Consider the following 19,284-nt stretch of genomic DNA (forward strand, 5'->3'; position numbering starts at 1 on the left):
TGACGCCAGGGCCCCAAAGTTACTGATCTTATACTCTTATTACTATTAATTTAGCGTTTAAGAAACAGCCTGTAAAAGGATTTAAAAAATAGCCTTTTCTTAGAAGCATGAATAATTTCAGTTTATTGCGGATAATTTTTTCATTTATTGTCGGATAAAAACAATTTGTAACATATAATTTTAAATAAATACTTGAGGGGCCAAGCCAAGATTTGGGAATGCCGGTTCCCCACTTAACTACGTCCTTGGTTACATATTGAAGTGGTTTAGTAACTTCATTGCATTGACTTAATTACCGGTTGTATAATTTTTCAAATTAGTGCACTATAACCTCGTCCGTAGACATTTAACTATATTCAAATACTTGATTATAAACAAATAGTTTAATTTTCAAGAAACCTTAAGTTCTGTTACTCTTATATTCTTCGTTTTATTAGCAACGTCATTGATACTTGAAAAAAAAATCGTATCTTTCTCTAAGCCGTTTCCTTACTGACCGGCGGGCGCAGTTTCCCATGAACCGGCAGAATACATACAAACATGGCGATCATTGTTTCAAGCGCACGAGTAACGGAATGAAATTCAATTTAGTACAGTAAATATGAGGAGGAAAATTAGGGCTGTACCCCCAACAAATTGCAAGAATATCTTTTTTCAGTTTTTCTGGTAGAAAAAAGCATTCTGAACAAAATATCAAAAATTAGAAAAAATTAGACGTCCAGTTGGCCACCATTTTGGATTTTGTTACTAAACACCTTTCTTGGAAAAAGCAATTCTATCTTCTCACAGAATTAAGATAGAAACTTCGTTCTTGTGTCAAATTGATGGTAATAGACAATATAAATAAGGATATGCGGTACACTCTTGTGATGAAGCCCCCATATTTAAATAGGCAGCCGTTCTTCCAAAAATGTCATTACATTCAGTCCGTTATCTATCTTAATTGCGACATAACTATGAAACCTTTACAGTTTCCAAAAAATATACGAAATGACTGTTATAGAGTAGAATGTCCTCTTTCCGCTGACAGCAAAATCATTTCTGTATCTTAAAAACTAAACGATTTAGACCATTTTATGTGGCGAGAGTATTGTATCTTATAACACTGAATTCCAGTGTTGGGAAGTAACGTAACGCAAGTAACGCGTTACTTTTTAAGTAACGTTTCCTAGTAACGCGTTACATTTTTCCCAAAGTAACTGTAACGGTAACGCGTTACAAATTTTTAAGTAACGTACCTAGTTTGCGTTACTTTTTTCGCGTTACATTTCGGATGAGTAACTACTATATATATATATATATTCGGAAACAAATGTTTCTTTCCTGTAAATGAATTTCTCAGAATGAAACAATCGAGCATGAACTACGTATGTCAGTGACCGACAGTCACAGACACAGAGAGAAACAGGTAAGTTCATAGTGCCACTTGCTGTCTCTGGAAGATGAGGACAGGCTTAGGGAAATCACGTGTACTGATTGCAAGCACCTGGAAGATTTTGTCGTAGATTTTGACAGCTCCAAATCAATACATTCAGTGAGTGAACTAGGAGTGCAATGATACCGGTAGTCTATTTTACTTTGATTGGTGTTGTTTTTATAAAGATGGAGAACGAAAATATTTTATCGTTCGAACATTTGAAAGAATACTTTTCTCTTAAGAGCTGAGGATGATGGTGGACAGAATTTAAAAGTAAAGTATCTGAAGTGCCTCGGCGGAAAATATTTATCAACAACTAGAGTACCATAATTAACGATTTACAGTAAGGTGTTAATATGAATAAACTGTGTTCTGATGAGCAGGTCTGCTTTATTACTAGAAAATAGTTTGCTGATGGTATGTAATATTGGAGTTCTTTCAGATCAGTTTGCTTATCCTAGAGTCCCGTTGATTATATAGTGGTGTAATATTTCTCTATATTCTTTATTTTTAATTTTACATAACAACATTGTTATTATTATATAATTAGTTTAACAGAATAATAATAAGCAACCATTTTTTCTAACGTATAGGGATGAGCACGAGTCAAGCTAAAACTCAACTCGATTCGACTCGAATTCAAGTCGAGTTTCAAGTCAAGTCAAGGGTAATATCCTCGAGTCGAGTTCCGAGCCGATTCAATTTTTCACGTCGAGTTTCGAGTCCAGTCGAGTTTATAAATGGCTCGTTCGTTTTAAGTCGTCTTGAAATCATAGCCTGATTACACTGGAAAACGAAAGCCATGAGAAATGTAAGCTAAACAGTAATATGGAATACTTTTAGTGTTGCTCACGAGAAGGGACACGGCTTGCATCTCGTCTCGTCTCGATAGCGAGATCACAGGAGATTTTTTATAACAAGCTCGGCTCGGCTCAACTGAGAAGATGGCTCGAGCCGGTCACTTGGGGTGAACCATCGGCTCGAGCTGGCTTGGTAGGGATGAGCCATTTGCTCGGTTCGGCTCAACTGAGCCGAGGGCTCTAGCCGAGTCGGTTGGGTGAGCTGTTGGCTCGGCTTACTTCTCGGTTCGGGTCGATAGTGAATGAGCTGTGAGCCGAGCTGCTCGAGTCGTTGACAATTCTAAACCCGGGCCGAGCAATTTTGAAGATATTTGCCCAGTGCTCTCTAACTTTTAACAGTGTTTGACTCGAGCTCGAATACTCAACCTAGACCCTCAACCCAAATTCAGAAGCTCGTGAACAATGTCTTTGACTCCTAGACTTCACGACTACCGAGGTTGGCAATCAACTAGTTTTTTAGTATTCAAATACAGACCTCCTATCTTTCGTTTTATATACAGTGTTGTTAATAATAATAATAATAATAATAATAATAATAATAATAATAATAATAATAATAATAATAATAATAATAATAATAATAATAATAATAATAATAATATAAGTTGTAGTAGTAGTAGTGTCATTGATAATGATTATACTGTCTATGTAACATACTTGAAGAATGTACTCGAAACTACACACCGGATTTGGCTCGAGTCGAGTTCTCCGGTCAAGTTCAAAGATGTCTGTTTCTAGTCGAATCGAGTGTCAAAGAAAACTCGCTCGAACTCGCTCGTGTACATCCCTACGAGTAACGCAGTATGGCATTTTATCAATGTTACATTATATGAAATGTTCATATATCAAGTAAAAATTTGTCCTTGCATTTACATAAAGCGATTCAGAACGTGCAATAATAATAATAATAATAATAATAATAATAATAATAATAATAATAATAATAATAATAATAATAATAATAGCGGTAGTAATAGAGTACGGAAAATTTAAGTCATATTTTTTTTTCACATTTTTAAAGTTTCGGACCTAAAAGTAACGCGTTACTTTCGAAGTAAAGTAACAGTTACTTTTTGGGGACAAGTAACGCGTTACTAACGCGTTACATTTTAAGAGAAAGTAAAGTAACTTGTAACGCGTTACATTTTTACAAGTAACTTACCCAACACTGCTGAATTCCGCAATGTAAGGCAACATACCTTTTCTTAAAATAATGTAATATTTTAGTTTTATAAAGAGAAGTATCTGAATTGTTCTTCTAAATGAAAGAGAATAATAATAATAATAATAATAATAATAATAATAAATACTTGAGTTTTACGCCGCACGGTTATGCCGGTTAGGCTAAAGGAGAGGATGATTATGAGAAATGAATGAAATGGTGGAATAAAAAAGTGGAAGGAAATGGGAGAACCCAGACAAAACCCATGCACACGGTGTTTGTCCACCACAAAATTCACTTGTCGCGAGCTGGGATCAAACCAGGGACCTCATGCACCAGAGGTGAACAGTCTACCACTGAGCCACCGAATAATAATAATAATAATAATAATAATAATAACGTAATGTATATCACAGGGTAATTTTCCTCTGCAGTGTGTATACACTCTCATATACCTAATATTTTCTGCGTATGTTGACGAAGTTTACAAAAGCGATTGCCAGTGCATTACTGCTGTAACCGGTTTGTTACAATGGCTCATTGGTTGGTGTCTTGGACTCACCTTGTAGACAAAAGTTCATGAACAAATTTAATTTTTTCTACATTGTGTTGGCAACCTTAATGAGTGCTATTGAAATGATTCGAAGTGTTTGTGCTTAATTACGAGGCTTTGTTCACAAGCTAGAACAGTTATACTGCCAAGCTGAAAGGGTGACTTACATGCTTGAATCAGATTGTATGACGAATATAGTTTCTGCTGTGCATGAAAAATGTGTTAATATTCTCAGAAGTCAAAGACAAGCAAACTTTGGTTTGACTATACGCAGATGTTGGATGTAGTCAGGGAGCTAATTCATGCCTATCGATCAGGATCATGCCCATATCTGCTGCTGCAAGTTACCAAAATTGTCTAAAGTCTACTTACCTGTATCTTCAAACCATGACAAGTTTGGAGATAACTAACCCGAACGTATATCAGAAGTTCATGCGGGGATACCATGTCATCAGACAAAGTAGCAAATTCTGGGCTAGTGAGCTGTGACCTGGTTATTGAGCAGACGCTAATGAGGTCATTAAAAACCACAGGAGGATTAACAAGACGTAGTGGAATAACAGAGAAGCAAAGGTCAATCTGGACAATGTTTTCTTCTGTATCCTGGTCTTACAACTTTGCCATGTAGGACTTCTGTGATACGCAATATACTACTAGTGAACAACACAGAGGCAACTGCTGCAAGGATACCTCGTGATAAAGATGTGGCTAAAATTGGTAGTGTGCTTGAACTATATTCCCCACTGTCTGAGGAAATGACATTGCGGAATATTGTAATTGAAATAAATGCAGATAATTATGTGAACGTCCATGAGCTTTCCAGTATCGGTAAAGACACTGTTGCTTGAACCGAAGGCCAGTCCACATTTTCATATGCACACAAACGCAACATCCACATTTTCATATGCACACATGGCAATTACATTTGTATCAGCAAAGGCTGTTAAGGTATCGGAAGACAAAACGATAGATCCTACTCTTTTGTTTCAACGGTTCTTGGTTGTGTCTCAGAGTGGAGATTTAAACTTAAATCAGATGATGAAGTATGAACTTTCTCCTTACCTACCTGCATTCTTTGAAGCAAAACACAAACTTAGAAAGGCACACAAACCTGCACTTCTTGAAGTCATAAGACAGCATGCTACTCTTACGAATGGTGCCATCCTTCAGCCCTTTCCCCATAGCAGTATGTTTTGGATTTAGGTTCCTTCTTAAGTAGGCTTAACTGGTCTCAGGGAAGTATTGACAGCTCCATTGCAGATCATTCTGTACGATTTGCTGCACAATGATATGGAAAAGTAACTGCTTCCGATGGCTATGGAAAACCAACCCCAAAGGACAGTACTCGTGAGGAAAGGAAGACATCTGCAATAATAGTAGTGAACGTCACGAAAGCAACAAAATTTGCTGGGAAAAAGGAGGATTTTCTCTCCAATGGAATCAACAAACAATTATTGATAAAAATGATTACTGTGCGCCTGACATCGAAAGGATGTCAAATAATACAAGTAGAGGGAGATGCAGATGTTGCCATTGTAAAAGTTGCAGTTGCTAAGTCACTTTTAGTCTTAAAGAATTGCTGTGTTTCTATTGGCTGTTGTTATTGGCCAATTGCGTGATCTGCTGTTGCCGGTGGAATCTGTTTTCTGATTGGCTGTTGGTTCTTTTCGTACTGAGAAGCTGAAGCCAGGTGTCAGGTAGATGATAACCTTCGTCTCTGTTGATGGAGGGCTTGTATGTACGAATGAATAGAGTTTCATGTATTTCCTGTCCCAGAATTGTTTGCTCTTCTTGAGAACTTCAATTTGGTCCCACATAGGCGTATGATTGTATTGTATGCAGTGTTCGGCTATTGCAGATTTTTCTGGTTGTTTTAGTCTGGTGTATCGCTGGTATTCTTTCATTCTGTCTTCATTATTCCTTCCCATTTCGCCTATGTAAGTGGCGTTACATTCACATTTGATCCTATAGATGCCCAGTGTCTAATCCCAATGGGTCTTTTGGGGGGTTGGTAGTAAACTCTTGATCTTCGGTGGGGGCAGTGTACCGTCCTGATGTTGAATTTCTTCAGTAGTCTTGATAGTTGATTGGAGGTTTTTCCCATCTATGGAATAACTGCAATATTTTCCTTATCTACCGTATTGTCCTCTTTTGTGGCGCGATTTTTTACTGTATTTTCTCATGGCCATCTTGATCTGCTTCGACGAATATCTCTTGAATTTAAATACCGTTTCCAGGTGAGAGGGTTCTATGCTTATATTATCTGCATCTGCTATTTGGTGTGCTATTTGGAAATTCGAGAAGCTTAACCGCAGACAAAACCATGAACCATCACACCCGAGCAGAGAAAAAGTAGTGGTGAATCTCTCCAGCAAAAGACTAAGTGAAGAAACTACAAGTAGTCTTCTATGCAAAGGTTTGAAATTCGCTCCTACACCAAAACACCTTCCCATTACAGAAACCACAAGCGATATTGAACAGGCCATAAAACACTCAGACTAAGAAGCAGCAGACCACATAAGCAGATTACGGTCCTTATGAGGGCCAAGAAGCAAAAGCCGAAATACGACCTATCCAGAAGAAAGGAAAGCCCTCAATGACCTACAAGCAGATGACAGCATCGTAATATTACCAGCAGACAAGGGGAACGCGACCGTCATTCTCAACAGGGAAGACTACCACTCAAAATTCATTTACCTACTGGAAGATCCAGCATACAGGAAAATTGGCAGAGATCCAACCAAGGCCATCGAAAAGAAAACCTCCATATTAATACAAAGTTCCAGTCTGAATGAAGAAGAAACGGAGAAACTTAAAACTTCCGGTTCAATACCATCAAGGATTTATGGCCTTCCGAAGGTACACAAGAAAGAAGTTCCACTACGATCCATAGTGAATACAATAGGAGGCCCCACGTACAACTTGGCCAAGAAATTAACAGGATTGCTACAGGCAGTAACAGGAGAGTGTACACAGCATATCAGAAACTCCAGCCATTTCGACAATTACTAAATAGCATCAAGACGAACGCAGACATATCCGTCAGCTTTGATGTGGTTCCTCTCTTCACGAGGGTGCCACAAGAAAATTCTATTAAACTCCTGGAATCGCACTTCAACAAGGATATAGTACATCTCTTCAGACACACTCTAACGTTTACCTACTTCAGTTACCACGGCAATTTCTATGAGCAAAGCGATGGAGTGGCAATGGGTTCTCTCTCACCAGTAATAGCAAACTTCTATATGGAGCATTTTGAACACCAAGCACTGGAAACGGCAATATATAAACCCAAGGTATTTTACAGATATGTGGACGACACATTCGTTATATGACCCCATGGCAGACAGAAACTTGACGAATTCTGAATTCCATACACAACATTCAGTTTACAATGGAAACAGAAACAGAAGGAAGACTCCCGATCTTGGACGAACTCGTATACAAGAAACCAGATGGAAGTCTAGGCCACTCAATCTACAGGAAACCCTCGCACACTGATATCTACCTCGATGGTACAAGTTTTCATCATTCTGCACAGAAAATGGGGGTGCTAAATACTCTAATACACAGAGCACACCAAATAGCAGATGCTGATAATATAAGCATAGAACTCTCTCACCTGGAAACGGTATTTAAATTCAACGGATATTCGTCGAAACAGATCAAGACAGCCATGCGAAAATACAGTAACAGAAATCGCGCCACAAAAGAGGACAATATGGCAGATAAGGAAAATATTGCAGTTATTCCATAGATGGGAAAGACCTCCAATCAACTAGCAAGACTACTGAAGAATTCAACATCAGGACGGTACACTGCCCCCCATCGAAGATCAAGAGTTTACTACCAACCCCAAAAGACCCATTGGAATTAAAGACACCGGGCATCTATAGGATCAAATGTGAATGTAACGCCACTTACATAGGCGAAACGGGAAGGAATAATGAAAACAGAATGAAAGAACATTAGCGACACACCAGGCTATATCGGTTGTTCAGTCTACATTTGGCCAATTTCGACTTACCTAAAAATTTAGAAGAATCCACGGCGCCAGGTTCGTAAGTGCTCGATGTGTTTCCCTTGGTTCCTAACAATAGCCCGACAGCGTAATTTCCACTGTAATAGGCTTTTCTGAAGAACTAGGAGGGGAATCGTGTCCCATTCCCTCTGCATAGCTTTCCAAAGTCCTTTCACAGTTGTCACACGCCGTTTTCCCAAAACCCGCTTCAGCAATCCAAATCCACAATAGTCCATAGTACTTGCATCTGGAGATTTAACAGGTACCTCATTGAAAGGTATCACCTGTATACCACTTGCCTCCTCCATCTCCCTGTAGAATGCGAGGGACGATCGTGAGGTATGTGATTCGACCTTGTCCATGTGAATGCGCACTAGATTGGCGTCATTTCCGTACATTGTTGGAATCACATGCTCGTAGATCGGCCGCATGATCTGCTCCTGAAAATACTGCGAATTTATTTTGCAGTTCTTCACCACCTTACGAATCTTCAGTTTACCTCGGTAACAGTAGCCAGTAATGACCATAGACCCTTTTGGGAAGGATTCTTTACAGACACAGACCCACCTTCTGAAGTTCTTGGCGCCTTTCTCTCGGTACATGAAGGGTCTCGGTTTGCCGCAGTCGGAAAGGTAAATCCATGCTTCATCGAGCGTTACGACGTACATCCACCTTTGTTTTGTCAGATGCCGTTCGTACAGGTTCCGGGCGTTACACTTTCGTTCCTCTTGGTGGGAATCCGTGAGAAGATGGCCGCGAGCTTTCATGACTTCCCAGCTTGAGTTGATGGTGCAACGTCCGGCTCACAGTCCCCAAAGACACGTCAAGACGATTAGCCATACATCTTTGTGTTGGCGGATTTCCTTGCATTGCCATTTTGCGAAGCTTTCTCTGCATGGTGGTGACCGCCTTGGTGCATTCCCGCTTCCTAGTCAACTTCGTTGGTGATCCAAATGGTGGAGCTTCGTTGCCCTTGTAGTTTTTAGTAACATTTTTTATTCCACTTAAACTGATGTTGCAACCATTCTTCTTGCAGTTTTCTAATGACAGAAACACTAAAGAGGGCGTCATAAAGAGCCGCAACATAGCCTTCCCAAAACCGGCTTAGTTTGGGCGGTATTTTGGTCACAGAGCGGAAACCCACACACTTGGAAACAAATTTAACACAACACCCACAACAATGGTCCTGTTTTGTGCCTTATTGTCGTTCGCGCGGAAAAACAACTCCGTTCGCAGGAAACCACTGCACAACACTGCAGGACGCCACGACCCAGGTCAGGTGAGTCCATTCTTTCCGGAAGGGGAAGGAACGAAATCGGCCAAAAGTAGGCTGAACAACCTCTGTAAAACAACCAGAAAAATATGCAATACCCGAACATTGCATACAATACAATCATATGCCTATGTGGGACCAAATTCAAGTTCTCAAGAAGAGCAAACAGTTTCGGGACAGGAAAATACATGAAGCTTTATTCATTCGTACATACAAGCCCTCCATCAACAGACACGAAGGTTATCATCTACCTGACATCTGGCTTCAGCTTCTCAGTACGAAAAGAACCAACAGCCAATCAGAAAACAGATTCCATCGGCAACAGCAGATCATGCAATTGGCCAATAACAACAGCCAATAGAAACACAATTCCTTAACATTACAATATAAATTGTACGACCAACACCTCCAACCTCCATAGCTCTGAAGATGTTACCGTTGTATGGTAACGAAAGCTCAGCACAGCAACATTTACTCTGGCAGCAATCCGGAGAACATTGGATTAATGGTCTTGATTGTACAGCAAGGTGTGGCTCTTGCTATAATGGCAACTGTGGAAACATCACAAATAAACTCCTTATGAATGATGAAGAAATTTAGGGTGGTTTATTATATTAACGTAACATGAACAAATAAAAGTAACTTAATTGCAGACAATTCTTTTAGAAACATTAGGAGAAACGTAATACAACAAAAAGTTACTGTTAATAAATAACATTACATAGCTTGTATACATGTTCTTTTTTAATGTTTAAAAAACCGTGCCTGTGCTACGCATGCCAATTATTTATATTTATTCTATAACACGGTTTGTGACCATCATATTTTAAATATAACAACTGGTAGTGGAACACTTTCGGAAAATTGACACCATTTTTATTATATTATAATTACACACTTTGAAATGCTTCTGTGATAGTATAATCAAAAATTTATAAGAACAATTCAGATACTCCTCTTTATAAAAATTAAAGTATTACATTAATTAAAGAAAAGGCATGTTGCCTTACATTGCGGAGTTCATTGTTATACAAAACTCTCGCCACATAAAATGGTCTAGCTCGCTAATTTTTAAGATACAGAAATGATTTTGCTGTCAGCGGAAAGAGGACACTCTACTCTATAACAGACATTTCGGATAATTTTTTTGGAAACTGTAATGGTTTCATAGCTATGTGGCAATTAAGATAGATAACGGACTGAATGTAATGACATTTTTGGAAGAACGGCTGCCTATTTAAATATGGGGGTTTCCAAGAGTGTACCGCCTTTCCTTATTTATATTATCTATTACCATCAATTTGACACAAGAACGAAGTTTCTATCTTAATTCTGTGAGAAGATAGAATTGCTTTTTCCAAGAAAGGTGTTTAGTAACAAAATCCAAAATGGCGGCCAAGTGGACATCTAAGTTTTGCTAATTTTCGATATGTTGTTCAGAATGCTTTTTTCTACCAGAAAAACTGAAAAAAGCTTTTCTTGCAATTTGTTGGGGGTCAAACCATATATTGACTGGACTAATTGCAAATTTCGATTAGTTAGAGTCAACGTATGAGCAAAAGGAAGTGCTCTCTGTAATCAGCTAGCTCTAAAGTATTTATAATATTAATGGAAATGTTTAGTGTTACCATTTATGCTTTGAATCGTGTGCATTGAATATTCTTTTCTTAATTGTTAATAAAAATGTGACTATTAACGTTCTCATGTGTTCTCTGGTTTTGATGGAGATTATTTCATAATTACGTAAGTAAGTTAGAATTACAGGTTGAATGTATCCCTTATTACGAAGTGAGGATGCTTCCTGTTGGCATGCTTACCGATGCATTTTTAGCTTCAAGACAGACTTCTATGAACAGGTATTTTAAAACTTGTCTCAAGACGGAAGAAATGTGATGAGACTCTTAATAGCTATCTTGAAAAGCAGTTTTAATGAGCCTTTATTTAGTATATTATTTTGATGTTTTACCTATTACACTTTCTCATACATAAATTGCTGTGCGTTACTCATGATCTTTTTTGTACTTACCTTATAGTATCTTAATGGAAATTACTGTGACAGTATCCATAAAATCGCCTACAGGCCACATAATTTGTAGGCGCCCATATTCATGAATTTACTTTTAGTGTGTCTCAAAAATACCTTGGTCTCTCTTGAGCAAACTTAATTTTGAACAAAGAATCTTATTGAAACAGTGTTCTAAAATTTGGTCTTATAAATTGGATGATATGGACCCTGTAAAGAGACAGACAGACAACCCAAAACTAAATTTTAGGCATGCAATTATTATGAAAGGTGTAGATTTGGCTAAATGTGAAGTTCATTTACTTATTTTCAGGAACACACGCTTCACTACTACAGAATGAGCCAGAAACCAGGTGAAGTCCTGACGCATCAAAGACTGTTGTGTAAGGAATTCACATTGCTCATGAATGCAGTTTGGGGGTAAGACAACTTCAAAAACACAAATAACAGCCACGATCGCCATGTTGGAGTGCGTCATCTTAAATTTTTCACAGGAGTACAAAACCATTGATCATTTTGTCTTATCACTAATTATTCACTAATTATGACCTGTTTTTCGAAATGACCACCCTGTGGAAAAATTGTGTGTGCCGCACACCTCTACAACTACTCATGCACAGATAGTAATCAATGTCTTTGGACCAACGACAGCACAGACATCTTCAATTCGCTGCACCAAAGGTTGTAAATTTCGGGTTTTGACGGTGTACATCATGGCCTTAAGATGGCACCACAGTTAAAGTTCAGAGGCCTAAGATTCAGAGAGCGTAATGGCCACTTCATCAGTCCTCGATACCCTATCCACCTCCAAAGAGACTGCTGATTCAGGTAATTCTACACACCACGTCCACATCATCAACTAACAATAATTGATAAAAATGATTACTGTGCGCCTGAAATCGAAAGGATGTCAAGGATGCGTGGTGCTGGAAGAACGTTTGGTATGAGCTATTATCTAACAAAACTGACAAGGTATCTTCATCCAGCCGCCGCGCATTGGTCATCATTTAGTGAACAATAATCCTCGTCCCAGAAATACTACACCGGACCATAACCTTTCCGCCACCAATCATCCCTGTTGTATCAGTCTAATGCTAGTTGTTATCACTCGAGTTCGGACTGTTCAAAAAAAAAAAAAAAAAAAAAGTACGTCTCGTCGGGGAACAACACGTTCAAGAGGAAATCCGAGTTGGTTGCCAATGTTAGTTCCTCCGTCACCTATTCGGCAAATTGCATCTGGATCGTCCTTTGTTAGACGATGGTGCATCTGCATTTTGTACGAGTGTCACTTGTTAACATAAAAGTATTCTCCGCATGGACGTTCGACTCACTCTAGATTCCTGGAATAAACGTTAGAGGTTATTGCTGAAGAATGAAAGGACATCGACAGTGGCTGCCTCATCTGTTTCGATCACTACAAGGTTTATCGGCAATAAACTCCGTTCCCGTCTGCTGATGAGTTTGTTGATACTACTGTGGGAAATTAGCTCCCCACATTAAGCTCTGTAACATCCACACGCAAGCTGCGATTTCCACATATCAGAATTACCTCCACACATTCCTTGATTGTTATCAATATTATTTAGTCAGTGAGATATGCAAAGATAAAACTGGTCATAATTAGTAAACAGATAATGATACAAAACGGTTAGCAAAACTGCACTCCTGGAACAAAAGAGACAGGAAAATGCACATAAAACTTATTTTGATGCCGACCTTCCTATTGATGTCTTAGCCCCAAACATTATTTATAGACAATGTGGGCCTCCAACCAAACAGCCTTCCTTGTGTCAGGACAGTCACCTGACTTTTGGGCTAACTTATATTATCGCTCGAAAGTAAAAATGTACACCTTAACTCTAAACTACCCTTTTTAGACTCCTACAAAAATATAAAAGAGCCAGTTACAATGTGAAATATTTATTTACGAAATATAAACAAATTGGCTGGGCTGGCTTTGAGAAAACTGTTCGAAGGAAACCCATCCTAAAATATGGTGTACAAGATCATCAAGGGTACTTTAATGATATATTCATGAAAGACGAACAAAAATCGCCTAAACTGTTTTTCAGAAAATGGTCCGAGAGAATTTTTTCTTTGTGTATTTTTTCAAAAAAATAAAATATACACACTTAACCCATGTTGCCGAGTTGTTAATAAAATACTGAAATACGACATATAAACATTTCGGGTTTTCCCCAGAGAAATTTTATGAAATATAAGAAAATTAGTTTGAAAAAACTTTCGAAAAAATAGCAATTTTTGATATTCACGTTTGAGTAAACTATTATTATATTCTGGGGAGAGGGGAGTAGGAACAAAATTCGAATCCTTCTTGAACAATCTTTCTAAAAAGATATTTTTGAAATTACGAAAAAGTAGCTAGACTTGCATAAATCAGTTTTCCAACATAAAACATGTAAATACATTGAAATCTCGATTTTTTCACGATTCCTAGACTTTCTTCTTTTCTATCGTTGTTTGAAAGTAAAAGGAGAAATGATATAAAGTGCTACTAATTCGCACTGCTCTAATTTCCGCATTCTGACTTCCCATATTATATAATGTATATTTCAGTGTGTACGTTATGCCACCCTTGCCTTTAAATTCAGTCATAGTGAATGCATTGTTTACTTCGACGGAATAAATTTCACTCTGGTTATTAAGTTTATATTGTTGTCGAGTGTGGTGGTATACGGTTTCTCGACGTCGAAATATCCATTCCTGTATAACGCCAACATTCAACCCACCATACTCTAAAATGTCAATTTGCAAATTTGTTAAATTTTAACTAGGCTCTTGCCACGGAGAATGTGCTGGCATTTTCATTCTCTTTGATTTTACTTTGACTTTAGCATCCCATTCAACATCGAGGTTATATGAGCCGTCGATCTACAGTTTAACGTGGGATCCGAACCATGAGTTCCCGCCGGGAATTGAACCCGGGTCTTCTACGCCAAAGGTTTTCATTCTCTTTGATAGAGTTCTATAATATTATGGTGTCACTTTATTGTACCATATTTAGTCTTGGGAATTATTACAAACCCTGAAAATCCGTCAAAATGCTAATAAAAATGTGTGACGTTTTCAAGAAATAGTGAAAAGTCAACAATATTTTTCTTGTTTCTTTTAGAATGACATGTTTAAGATTGAATCTTTCTGTAATTTGTTTTCTTATAACGACGTTATTCTCTTTCTTCTAGGGTGCAGTCAATTGGCAGTTTAATGAAGCAGATAGCTGTTCAGATCCTAGAAGTGTACAAGAAGAAGGTTTTGATCATGTTAGAAGTTACAATGATAACAGCAATGGAGGACTCGTTGCTTTCGATGTCATAACTACAAAATGATCAAAACATGTAACAGGGAAAAAAAATGAAAATATTGTATATAACTGTTTGTTGTTAAAAATACTTTTAATAAAGCATTTTCAATTTAAACATACCTCTTATGGTTTAATGTTTACGTGATAACACCTTTTCAATCAAACAATAACAACTGTTTTTGCGTGTGAATACGCAAGGAATAAATACAAGACCACAGGCCTCATTTCACAGCGGTTTTGGCAAAATTTGCGCATCCAACGCAAATAATGTAAAAAGTAATTGTAACTGCTATACCCACTATAGCAAAAATGCAAAAAGCGTTGCGTTCACGCAAACCAGTAGAATGAGTGCCCTGATAATTGTCAGGAATAAATCAAAGAATAAAAAAAAAAAAAAAAAAGTCTTTCGTAACTCAAGCATTGGAATCTTATGATTTCACAAGAAAATAACACAAGAGTGTTTCTATATCAAACTGTGAGCAGTAATGAAATGGAATGTTTTTATCGTCTCGCGAATATGCCGTAAAGCCGAAAGACAACATAAGATAATCGTAAATGAATAACAATAAAAGATCTTCTGGAATACGGGAATAAGAGAACTCCGGGTCAGGTTTCCTACCACACTTACCTTGTATTAAGCCAAGTAAACAATCTACAACTAGGCAGTTACGCGAAACTTTTGGAAGAAAAGAAGAGATTCAATCTTAGAAAGACACTGAAATGTTAAACCTTTTGCCCGTGTACCTGTTATAGAGTGCATTTATTTAATCATTAAAAAAATACAATATGTGATCCCCCCCCCCCAAAAAAAAAGTACTGAATTTAAGTTTCATAAACGAATGCTTTTCAATGTATTTCGTCCAATCAATTTGTAGTTTTCATACTATGAAATCTCTGTTTCGGTTTTTGCTTGCTCATTTGAAATGCACTGGTGAGTCCAGTTTTTAATGAGCTTATTTATCACTGCCTATTTGGGTCTCTGGAATATGATGATGAAAAATTATTATATTGTTAATAGAATTGTGTTAGTGGACCTTAAAGGGTTTTAAGAAATTTTGATACGCGGACTTTGGCTCCGAAATCTTATCCATCGAACCCAACAGCTTCATGGGGGGTGGGTTGGGGGTAGAAGGCTCTCCGTTACATACTAAATAGAATTTCACGTTCTTTTATACCTTTGTTAATACAAAAGAGTTACATTATAGTTATGAGCTTAATAATTTTTGAAATAATTAGCAGAATACCCGTTCTTCGTACGGAAAGAATACGTTTCATTTTGGACGTAAAGGGCAATGTAGGTTTAAACGGACTTAAACGGATCGAAAGTGTTACTGTGCGTCTCAGCAACTCCGAAAACTATGTAATCTACACTAATATTTGTCATTTTAGATCATTTTTATATCTTCCCCTCCCGCAAGATACTGTTGTGTTTCCTTATAGTGAGATATAAATAACTTTGTAGGATAACATTAACATACATAGTAAAGTTGATGGCTGTAAAATTTTGTTAGAGATATAGCTGGATCCATATTCTTAATTTTTACCCGTAAATCATAGCAACCATGATTTAACCGGTTGATTAATGTCTGTTTTTCTCTAATCGCTTCTTTCAATAGTGTCATTTGTGCTTTCTGTACAAAAAGTGCGGCCAAGTTTATCCCCAATTTCATCTCCTCATGAAATAGCTCCAACGTGATTGCAATCGATAGCTTCCAATGCGTAGAACACGCCTGTGAAGGAACCAGAGTGGTCAGATGCGCCGTTCCTGCGATATCGCGTTCCAAAGGTGAGGGATGCCTCGAGATGGCGCCAGCATAGAGGTTAAGTGACGCCGAATAAAACTTACCAAAGTCCTTCCGTTTTTGCGTTTTGCATACAATGCAATCGACCGGCATAGTCCTCCTCAAATAAGCGCAATAAAGCAGTGAAAATGAGTGCAGTGTAATAGTTTTCTTTTGCACATTTATAAGCGCCGAACACGAATACAATCATTTGCGAGAAGAAAAGATAGAAACAAAGAGCTTGATCAACGAGTTTAATACGATACGGAGTTTTCTGTGACCACTATGTGTTAGCTTCACACTTTATACAAATACCCACGGAGCGCGAAGAGGCGATCTCGCAGCTGCTCCTCAATACTGGCGCCATCACGTGGCACCCCACACATTTGGAACGTGATATCGCAGGAACGGTATCCTCATCCGCAAAAAAAAGTTCGCATATACTGTAACTTCCACATTTTCATTAATAACTCGCTTTTCTGACTATATTATCGCTTCTTTGTGCTTTCCTTAACAAAGCAGTGTAATAATGCATAATTATTTATTATTTTAGAGAAAAAATAAAGCAAAATAAGAAAATTATAAACAAAAAACCTTTAATATTATGAAACCTAGGTGTGTCAAATAATTACACGAAGAATATCCCGTGGGAAAAAAAGAGGGAAAATGACACAGGTATTAGGAAACACTCACTAACATGTGAAGCTATTGAACAGAAACATGAACTGAAGAGTCAACTACGTATTTCTGCGTTTAATATGCAATTCACACTTCATGCATAGTTCCAATATTCAAAATCAGTCAATATCTTCAGTTGAAATTACTGATATAGGGAGAAAATGACTATTTAAAACTTCAGGTGTGAACGTGCGCTTGGAGCGATATATGAGCATTATTACAGCATATTCTTTCATGAATTGTCTCGGTGGTCAAGCGTCTTCTTGAAAGTCTAGCATCGGAGGGCGGCAGTTCGAATCTGCCTCCTGGCAGTTTTGATTTTTTTCAACATATGGAAACATTTCTTTAAATATAAAGTTCTGCTTTGAAGTGCTTGAAAAAAAAAAAAAAACAGATGAACTATCACGTTTCAAAGCCTGTTACATTTGTTCACCCTGTCATCATTTATATACGAAGACGCTAGAGGAACGTTAACATTGTTATAATGGGAACAACTTTCTGATTTGAATACCGACCTTAAATCACACGTCCAAAATGAAAATTATTCATGTTCTGATACCTATTGTAATATACAGGTGTGTATATATGGAGAACGAAAGAGAGAGAGAAATTATGTGAGAGAGATAGAAAACAATATATGCTGTAATTTTAATTACAACGTAAAAAGTTATTGCAATTCATAATCTGGATTTTTACAAAGCGATTTGAACGCTTGAAGCGACTTAATATTCATAAAGCATCTTTTTCTTGAAGTGTCGCAAATAGTCCGATGCTTTGTAATATGTGCCAAAGAAATAAATGCATGTTTTTAACAGGATAGTATCGTCTACCTTTTGCTTCAATTGATGGTATAAAATAATGTTGAGTTGATTTTAACATCCCTTTCAGCATCGAGGCTATATGAGACGTTTACCTACTGATTAGCGTGAAATCCGAACCACATGAGCTCACACCGGGAATCGAACCGGGTCTCTTACGTCAAAGGTGCGTATGCTAACCGCTTAGCTACGAAGGAACTCGGTATGAAACTAGAATAGCACACATTACCCCATATTATTTCACCGAAAGATTTCTGTTTTATGATCAGTTAAAATAGTATTTCTGGACACCGTAGCGAAAAATGTATTTGCTTTTTCAAGTAGTGTACGAAAAATACAAAGAATAAACACAGTAGAAACGAAACCAAGAAATGAATTCAAAGTGCTTTGCCTCTCTCGAATAAATCACTCAATGTATTACAGGTGCATATCTCGTGCATTTCCAGCAGAATTATTAAAACGCGCTGGCTTTATAACTTGGCTGTGTGGTCTAGTGGCTAGCATGTGTGTCTGTGGTGTACAGGGTACCGGGTTTGATTCCCGGTGGGAGAACTTTTGGAATTTTAAATGTTCTCGACGTGTCTGTGTTTGTGTCCCTATCATTCAAGGTTACTGTAAAACGTGTATAACCGAGTAGGAAATATACAGAAAGTACTGATAAGGGGAAAGTAGACTTTGGTAACTGAACTTCGGGGCCGCCTTTCGCGACGTAAATTAAGAAGAAAATAAGTGGGTTTAGCGAGGCGCTTGAAATTACAGTAATAATTGACGGTTCGGTTCCCACTCCGGTTTTCTTTCAATATAAGGATATTTTATTTTTTCTAAATACAACGTTACATTTTTAACATTTGAATTGGTTATAAAAACAAAATCAGATAAACTGTCAGCTTTCAAACCTCTGTCACTTTTATTCATCATCTGTTTGTATACGAAGATGACGCTATGAAAATGCTAGCACTACCAAAGTTCAAATAGATTTCTAAGTTAATATCAAATTGAAAACACATGCCCAAAATGAGAATATATGTTTCTGCTTTATATGTATAGTTCAATTATACAAACAAAATCCGCTATTCCCATTCCCTTTGGCGGTAGGGGTAACTTTGAAATTTTAAAGTGGGACCCCCATTCCTTATTGGACATTTCGATTCTCCAGAAAAAAGTGACTGATTTCACCCAGAATTGAAAACAATTCCTTCACGGATGGCACTTTAATCGATACGGGAAAAGGAGGGGTAGCAAAACGTTATGAAAATATTTTTTGTCAGATCCGTGCTCTGTGGTCATACAGTTAGCATACTGGACTGCACAGTCAGATATCCTGATTTCAATTCCTAGTAACCCTAGGGGAACACCAAATGAGTACATAACAAGTA

General features: G+C 37.6%; 2 protein-coding genes across 21 annotated transcripts in view; one reads left to right on the forward strand and one right to left on the reverse strand.

Moving 5' to 3' along the window:
- LOC145686263 (mannan endo-1,4-beta-mannosidase-like) overlaps nucleotides 1-14,789 on the forward strand; it is a 506,707-nt gene extending 491,918 nt beyond the window's left edge. Inside the window, exon 6 of the mRNA XM_081759388.1 lies at nucleotides 14,513-14,789. Coding sequence (XP_081615514.1) covers nucleotides 14,513-14,656 — 144 coding nt within the window. The 3' untranslated portion in view covers nucleotides 14,657-14,789. The remainder of the gene's footprint in view (nucleotides 1-14,512) is intronic.
- Nucleotides 1-19,284, reverse strand: part of LOC145686267 (uncharacterized) — a 223,769-nt gene that overhangs the window by 157,068 nt on the left and 47,417 nt on the right. For 4 of the 20 annotated variants that reach the window (XR_014131569.1, XR_014131568.1, XR_014131567.1 and 1 more), the window contains exon 4: nucleotides 11,313-11,519. The exons of 13 other annotated variants lie outside the window; for them this stretch is intronic. The gene's annotated coding sequence lies outside the window, so the exon portion shown is untranslated. Of the gene's footprint in view, nucleotides 1-5,103; nucleotides 5,358-11,312; nucleotides 11,520-19,284 lie in introns of all 20 variants that reach the window. 3 more of the 20 variants (XR_014131562.1, XR_014131563.1, XR_014131566.1) reach the window with 2 other exon arrangements.

Source organism: Thermobia domestica, chromosome 5 (assembly GCF_964235325.1).
Source record: "Thermobia domestica chromosome 5, izTheDome1.hap1.1, whole genome shotgun sequence".
NCBI classification, from domain to species: Eukaryota; Metazoa; Arthropoda; class Insecta; order Zygentoma; family Lepismatidae; genus Thermobia; species Thermobia domestica.